This window comes from Fistularia commersonii, chromosome 12, assembly GCF_037954325.1.
Source record: "Fistularia commersonii isolate RoL2024-O1a breed Wild chromosome 12, RoL_Fcom_v1.0, whole genome shotgun sequence".
In the NCBI taxonomy this organism is placed as follows: Eukaryota; Metazoa; Chordata; class Actinopteri; order Syngnathiformes; family Fistulariidae; genus Fistularia; species Fistularia commersonii.
In genome coordinates, this window is record NC_141295.1 from 16,985,085 (window position 1) to 16,993,877 (window position 8,793).

General features: G+C 38.6%; 1 protein-coding gene across 1 annotated transcript; it reads left to right on the plus strand.

The window, feature by feature from the left end:
• Positions 1-425: 425 nt before the first annotated feature.
• On the plus strand, positions 426-5,002 carry msmo1 (methylsterol monooxygenase 1). The gene is made up of 6 exons (XM_086157432.1): positions 426-558; positions 1,847-2,140; positions 2,572-2,720; positions 3,408-3,534; positions 3,621-3,775; positions 4,206-5,002. The coding sequence occupies exons 2-6, from the start codon at positions 1,886-1,888 to the stop codon at positions 4,393-4,395; spliced, it is 876 nt and encodes a 291-aa protein (XP_086013558.1). The 5' UTR covers positions 426-558; positions 1,847-1,885; the 3' UTR covers positions 4,396-5,002.
• The last annotated feature ends 3,791 nt before the right edge of the window (positions 5,003-8,793 follow it).

Genomic DNA, 8,793 nt, shown 5'->3' on the forward strand with positions numbered 1-8,793 from the left:
TTTACCGCTAATCCCTAATCTGTCAAATCTTTTGCCTTAACATTTGATCTGAAACAACAACTTTACTTCACTTTATGTTTAAGATCATAAATTCTCTTGATTTAATATCAACTGCCTGGAAAGATCAATACAAGGTGGAAATTTTTCAACTCAACTTTATTATTTCTACTTTTTACGAAAGAGAAAAACAGAAAACATGAATTATAAAACCTAATGGTAGGCTTTTATCACGGTGTACCTAAAACAAATTGCAATTTAGATTTGATTTATTATTACAGATGTAAGACGTGAGAATCATGAGTGACCGCCCCATCTCTTGCCTCTACCGTTCATTTAACGCTGCAAAAGTTATGAAAGGCGAGCTCGTCTCTGATTGGCTGTGACTGCAGAAACTCTCAGTCTCACTATCATCACTCCATCACGCTGGCCAATCAAAGACGCCGCTCGGCGCTCGACGTCAGTCTCCTTTCCCCGGGGCCAATCAGATCGTCCGATATTACTCTACTTCACCGGAGCCGGCCGCCTTTCTCGCAGGTAGACGGAACGTACCATCGGAAGGTAAGTGCCCATTGTATTTCAAATATTTCGCAGATTTTTCAAATTGAGCAATTAAAATCACACGTGTAATTGTGAGAACCGAGGCGTCGTGCTGGGAATGTTGTAAAAACTTGGCACGACACTAATTCGGCTTGTTTGCAAACCCATCCGCTGCCCACGGGTTATTTTTTATTATTATTGTGACGTAATGGCCAACGCTAGCATAACAGATGTAAAATACACTAATGTCACGTAAACGAGTAATTCCGCAATCAGTCTTCACGTTTGTCGGTAAACAATACCCCTTATCCCAGGTTTGTTTGCGTAGCAAAGGGATACACATGCACAATTCAAGCAAGCAGGCAATTATTCTACTAAACAGCAACATCAACCTTCCATACTAGGATGTACTTCATTCATATGGTTACTAATTTGTAATGCTATGATCGAATCATATTTGTACGGCTGTTTCACTTAGTGTTATTATTAATCCGGGGGTTCAGTTTTTTGTATACATAACAGTAGCTGAATAATAAATAACTACAGTATCTTTATTCCAGCTGTACAGCACTTTGAGAAGCAAGTACTTTGTCAGACTTACAGCTGAATCCCACTAAATTTTGACATGATTGTTAGCATTGCAAATTCTGCCCCGGTTATTACCTCTATACTCATTTAAATAATAGAAAATGATTATTTAACTATTTCTGAATGGTTTTTTCCATGGGTTTAAGAAAGATTAAACCAATTTTTAAAGTAGTCACAACCTACTGCAAATACAATGCTATTTAGTGCTAATTTAGGGAGGAAAATGTAGAATGCCTATTTTCAGTGCTAAAAACAATCACAATTCAAAATCTTGCAACGTATTATCTATATTAATAGGTTTTCAGTTCCAGTCAACAGACATAGCAGTAAATGTAACCTCCATCTCAGCATTAGTGATATGCAGCCTGCACCCTGTTTATTCCTTGTTAATAAATAGTGAGACAGTGTCAGAGGAGCTGCTAGTGTGGCTTTCATTCTGAACGTGATCCCGACCCACATCCGAGTCACAGTTACTTCTAGTGAAGCTGTAACTTCTGCCAAATCCATGTGACGAGCAATGCTGTGTTGGAGCCTCTTGCTTGATGTTGTCGCACGTTTTCTCTTCTGTGAAATTTAAGAAGGGATACTGATGGGTCACCCTATTGCCCGTTTTTCAGAATTATTGTGTAATCTTTGGAGAATTATAACTATTATTAAGTCCTGCAGCTGAATTTCCACTTTTTTTTAACCTATACTTCAAATGTATTTTTCTGTTTTCCAGTTTTCTGTCTAGACCTGGGCTCACCTTACAACATCCATCATGGAGGTGAATGGCACAACAGACATCTTGAGCTCTGCCTACCATGCAGTGGAATATGTGGATGCTGTTTTGCCCGAGAACCCCTTCCAGCCTTCCCTGAAACACGCCTGGGGCTACATGATGGACAATTACACCAAGTTCCAGATTGCCACCTGGGGGTCCCTCATCGTCCACGAGTTCATTTACTTCCTCTTCTGCCTCCCTGGTTTCCTCTTCCAGTTCCTGCCCTTCATGCAGAAATACAAGATTCAGCCGGTATGTGTGTGTTTATGTTACACAAGATACTTGGAAAAGAGCCCGTTTTCTAATACAAACAAACCAAAAAAAAAAAGGATTAAACTCAGCCTTGATAATAAAAAGAAATACCTTACAGAGTCACAAGTGTAAGGGGGAAAGTGAACAATTATGAAAATCTGAAGAACTGATACTTGAAGTCATAAATCAGGGATGTAAAGTTAAAAATGTGATAAATATTATTTCAAAAATTACAAAATTGAACTTTTTAGGCAAATACTAATAAGATGGAGACTCCAGGTTTTAAAAGGAGTAATGCGGCGTTGTGAAAATACAAGGGGATGGATGCATTGTTGTGGAAATTGATATTCTAAACTGAACAGAACAGCTCTACCTTTTCAATGTCTGTTTTGAATGTGTATGCCATTTGTGTGTTTTGTGCGCACGCACAGGATAAACCAGAGACGTGGGAAAAACAATGGCGATGTTTCAAGATGCTACTCTTCAACCATTTCTGCATCCAGCTGCCACTGATCTGCGGGACCTACTACTTCACCGAGTACTTTAACATTCCTTACGACTGGGACTCCATGCCACGCTGGTCAGTATTTTAAATTCCACTTCCTGCAGCAGTTACACATTTCCTGCATAAAACTGACACTTGGTCCCAGGTTGCACAGAAACATTGTCATCCCTTTACAATAGTTTTAAGAGCTAATATTCAAGATTTCCTTCTCTTACATGTAGTAGCAGTTTTTGAACTACGTATAAATAGACTAAATAGCCTGTTTAGTCTATAGCCTGTTTTTTTTTGTTTTAATAAAGCAAAGTACAGGCAGTATGGACAAAATCAGTATGGTCCCCATGTTTTTTTTTCCCCATATCCTGTCATGTAGAGAGCTAATGAAATTAAAAGGGTCAAGATAAACAATGAAGTTTTTCTAAAGAGAAATCTCTGTGCATTTGTTAAGCATAATAATTCCATTTATTTGGGTTCAATTCTAGTCATACACGGCGTATTAACTAAACCATTTTAAATTATCTCATCATAAAAAACAATCTTCTAATAACATGTTTTGTAGATAAAATGTTTTCTAAAGCAAGAAGAGAGATGATTAAAAAAAGTTACAATATCCAAATACTTTCAGACACTATATATTTTGGTTTCATTGTAATTACGTTCATCCAAAGTTGATCCATCCACAAGTTTAACATGACAGCATCAGTTTTTTGCAACCGCATCTATTATGTGTGATTGTTGTGTGGCTGACCATGTGCGATGCCGCAGGACCTACCTCCTGGCTCAGTGCTTTGGATGCGCTGTTGTTGAAGACGCCTGGCATTACTTCCTCCACCGGCTGCTTCACCACCGCAGGATCTACAAATACATCCACAAGGTTCACCATGAGTTCACTGTGAGTGAAACCAGTGTGGGAGTACTTGAATAAAACATCTGGTAAGTTTTCTGATTATGTTGACTCACCAAGTTTGTGTCTGTCAGGCTCCATTCGGCATGCAGGCAGAGTATGCTCATCCTGCTGAGACACTCATCCTTGGAGCGGGTTTCTTCATCGGCATCATGATCTTCTGTAACCATGTCTTCTTCCTTTGGACATGGGTTGCTTTTCGCTTGCTGGAGACCATTGACGTCCACAGGTAGGTGGACACTGAGTCGTGTGGTTCAAGTATGAAACTGCATGCCTCATGTTTACAATGCTGGCCACCAGAGGGCTTCAGAGAGTGATGGAACCCCTCCTATCTTAGATCTAGCAGAAGGAAACCATATAAGACAATTTAGTTACCGTAATCTTTTTCTCCTGCTTTGTCCTGCTTTCTTTATTCAATTGATTGCTAGTTTTAAGATAATTACACAATTATTATTTTGTATCATTTGCAATTGTGGCAAAATATCATCCAATAAATTGGATGTAATGAGAAGTAACTGTCTTTCTAAGGACGGTAACATGTCTGGTTAATTTTGGCTGTCATTGTCAATTTTTATTTGTTAAAAAATGGCTCTATGTTCACGATGCATGTATGAAGTATTTATTATTCAGTCACAGACTTTAATTTCTCTGTCTAACAGTGGTTATGACATCCCCCTGAACCCACTTCACCTTATCCCATTCTATGCCGGCACCCGTTTCCATGACTTCCACCATATGAACTTTGTGGGGAACTACGCCTCAACCTTCACCTGGTGGGATCGGCTGCTGAAGACGGACAGTCAGTACAACAAATACAAAGAGAAGCAAGGAGAAAAGAAAGAGCAGTGAGCAACTCATTCACACACACCTAGTTTGTCAGTTGCAAGGAGAGGCGATGAGCACTTAGTGGCTTTTCCCTGCAGTGAAATACTAAAAGTGTCCTTCAAAGAATCAGCACCTTGGGGGTGTTTGACTCCGAAGCTAGCCTTCGTGTCTGTTTCGGAGCCCTCTACAAGTCTTGTAGCCTGCTTGTCAGCAGCTGCTTTCTGAAATAAAACCGTCAACATCCTCACTTCATCTCTCGGTTTGCTTTTGTAATTGAATTAAAAAACAACAATAACAAAGAAACAAACAAGCATTTGTTTTGTGAAATGCTTCTGTATATACTCTGAACGCCTCAGCACTTTAACACGTTAGTTAAATTGAGTCAGAATGACATTGTTATGCTTTGATAGCTGCTGTGGACCTGATAACGCTCACGCAGACTTTTGAAAAGGGCTTAAGCATGTTACAAAACCATTGAAATTGATGACAAGGGACGGATGTGGCAACTCCAGATAAGCACTTCTTGTTTTGTGGAGGACTGTGAGAATAATCAAGTGATTATTTTTTATAAAAGAAACATTCAATGTTTTATTTTTCTGTCTGTGAAATTAGAATAAAGATATTTGAACAATTCTGTTTGGTTGTGTTGAGCGGCGACGTTGACAAATTAAAAGTGCTGCTTTATGCGACTCATAAAACAACCCATGCTACTGATTACTCATATATTATCTGTTACACACATTGGATACTGGTGTTTAAGATGCACAACACGCTTCTAAATCTGCAAGAGGTTATTTCTAAGGAGATTTTTGTGGGGAGTATAAATTTTCTGCCTCCATCTCTGCTGCACTGTAGAGGACACACCCCTGCAGCCTCAGCGCCTCAGTGCTGTGTCAAGCTGGATGGCAGCAGCAACTACATGACAGGAAGTCATGCCTTCTTTTTTCAAGGTTTGGCTATCAGTGTAACTTAATTAGATAAGCAAATAAAATCACTCCAATAAAATTATTTTCAAGAGAAACATTAGACTCATGATAATATTCACGGTTGATACCCAATCTATTCTCTGTTAGGATGCAGGATAATAGAATAAGAATTGAAATAAGCTGGTGAAACAGACCGCAAAGTTCCTAGATAAGAAAAACAAATAAATTGAAATCTCCATTCAAAGTGAAAACAAAATTATTTGGATCATTTGTCTGATTACGTAATAGTTGGACCCCATAATTCCTGCAGTTGCGCTGCCTTGCAGCGTTGGAAGATCTTGCCATGTTCAATCGCCAAATTTTTGAATTAAATCAAATCAGTTTTAACATAATCATATCACATGTAGTTTCACAAAAACATTCACACATGCATAGAAATGTTAAATAATATCATCAAAATGTTTGCTTTGTTCTTTCATTTTTTATGGAGAGAGAACTTGGCCTTGTAAGTTTCTCTGCAGGTAAAAAAAACTACAGTCAGACTTTGAACAAGGAAATATGACATCCAGCGTCAAATCCTTGCACCAGTTCTTCTGTAACGTCTGAGAGGCCTTTCTTTTCCCTTTCAACCGTAAACACAAACTGAAAGACGCTGAGACCTGACAGATCATTTGGATAAATATGGCAGACTGATTTTTAAACTCACACAAAAAAAAAGAAAGTCCTAAGTCCGGCTGCTCTTGTGCCACATTATGCATACATTTATGCTCTTATTTGTGCTTAAAATGAAACCGAAATGGGATCGGCTCCCACAAGCAAATCATTTCATGTCACCGGCGATGCCACAAAAACATTTTTTCATCGATCAACGCGATGAAACAACGGTCAGAGAAAAGCTGAATTTATATCAGAACCGCAAGTTTAATGTAGTTTTGATTGAGAATAGATGGACTATAGGCCTGCTTTCTCTGAGATTAAGGCGTTTCTAAAGACCCTATCTTATTTTTGACCCATTTGGAAATTAGACTTTAGTTAAACTTGCTAACAGATGTATCATTGATGCTATTGTTAACTCTACAAATTCATCAATTTTTAACATCCACATGATTATCTTTGGTGGATTCTGACTATAGACTGATAAAGCACCCATCTCTCAAACACTGAATTTCCCTACAAATGGGGATGACATTTTTTTGAACTCGATAAAAATAATAATAGTAATGATAAAAATTTTTGACTATGGAATTGTTATTTATTTTATGAATATTAGAGCTACTTTAGAACTGTCAGCCCTTGTGTTATTATTAATTAGAGCTCATTAATCAATACCTGTCCCTCCCAACCTCCGTCCTCCCGTTTCGATCACAATCTTATTTTCTATCTCTGTCCGTCTCTCTCGCAATTTCTACCCTGACCGTTGGAGGCAGAAGGCCGCCCAGATCTAGCAGGGATCTGTACGAGGTTTCCATCCTGTGTAAGGGGCAGTTGTTTCAAGTTCTCGCTCGCAGGAGGAATGCTGGGATTTCTGTGAATTATTTTAAAGAGTGTGGTCCAGACCAAGATTCAATAAAAATAATAATGACACACACACAACCATTTACACGTTGAGATCATTTTGGGTCTCCGATGAACCTCCTGCATGTTTTTGGACTGTTGGGAAAAATCCACGCTGACAAAGGAAGCGCATGCAAACCCCATAAAAATAATAATAATAATAATGATAATAATATTAGCCCATCTATCCACCTTCTGCTGCTTATCCGAAGTCGGGTCGCGAGGGCTGAACTATTTCCACTCCATCCATAAATCTTCTTTTGGTCGTCCTCTAGGGTGTCAAACATATTTTAGTCTGGGGGCCACATATGGCCGGATTTGATGCCGACGGGGCCGGACCAGTAAAATCATACCATTATTACCTAGAACAGGGGTCGGCAACCTGCGGCTCTTTGGTCCCTCTGTTGCGGCTCCCTGTGGCTTCTGAAAATAAATGATGAGTATTTAATTAAAATGTGTTTTATTTTAGTTTGTTCATTTTCCAAATGGAATTTAATGGGATTCAAAATGGCAGTCTTATAACATCTAAATAAAATTCATTTTAAATATTTTTGTCGCTCTTAATGGGCAACTGCACATGCCAGTAAAAGGATGATGGTACAAAGAAATGACAGCATTTTTCATCTGCTGCCTGTGAATCATTTTATTCATTAATATAAAAAAAGGGCTCAAATAAACAATGCCTATTATGCTTAAAAGTAACCTTCTACCCAACATCTTTTTTTCTGAGCTCAAATTTTTTTGTTGCATGTAAAAATATAATTTAGTTTTCTCTGCAGTTGTTCATTGATTTTAAAAACATGCAACACATATTTTGTTTACACATAGCATGAAGGCAAGAAAACCCAAAACATTATATGCTGTGTTTATTCATTTTGAATTTCAAAGGGGTTTTGGAATTCCTTGGGTCCAAGTGGCTCTTTGAGTGGTAAAGGTTAGCGACCCTCGACCTAGAAGTAACACTGAGTCCAAATTTTTCCTTTGTTGTAGTGTAAAAGGTAAATGATAAAAATCTTTATATGTAATAAACTGTTCCTTTAAAAAATACATGAAGAACAAGCTGAGATTCTTTAAGAAAAGTAAGTGAAATTTCAACAACACTGTGCCTCATTTCTGTCTTCTCAGTTCTCTGTGCATTTTGTTGTGTTTTCCGCCATGGCAATTCTCACAGTGGCACCAAAACCTGCTGCATCCACATCAAGGATACAGGTTTCTTGTTAACCTCAATGAACAAATGACAAAAGGTCCATTATTCCTGGAAAACCCAACACTCAATGTCCAAACAATAAATAATGCTATTTACAGAACTGGAAGACGCTTTGCTGCCGTCTGCTGTAAGTTCTGAGTCACATACTGTTATGTCATGTTGCTAACACGAACTAAAACAGTGCGCCCCAGTAGACAATATAGGAACTGCATTTTTATTTCGAAAAAGTAGTTGATGAATTTTTTTGTATTTTTTTCAAACTGTAGATTTATTTCATGGGCTGGATTGAGCCCCCGGCGGGCCAGTAATGGCCTGTGGGCCAAACGTTTGACACCCTTGCTCTAGACCTGCCTAGCTGTTATATATAAATGTAAATACAGAAAAACAGAAAATAAACAAGGAGTATAAATAAAGGGTATAAACAATTTAACTGTGTACACATGTGCAAAAGTGGCAACTAGCAGCGTTGTCACTAGAGAAGAGTTATGGACACAGTGAGAGAGGATAAAAAGTGAGTTGGTGTGAGGATACAGAGAATAGGGTTAGATGGAGAAGGTTGATTCGCTGTGGTGACCCCTGAAGGGAAAAGCCCAAAGTCACAGGGGTGCAGGACATGTATGACCCAGACAAAGTGATGACCGAGATGGTTTGGACATGCACACTCCTCTGTTAATGTCCAAACAATGGTAAAGATCTGGGTAGAGGGTTGCTGAAGGTGGAGCTGCTAGGCCGGGG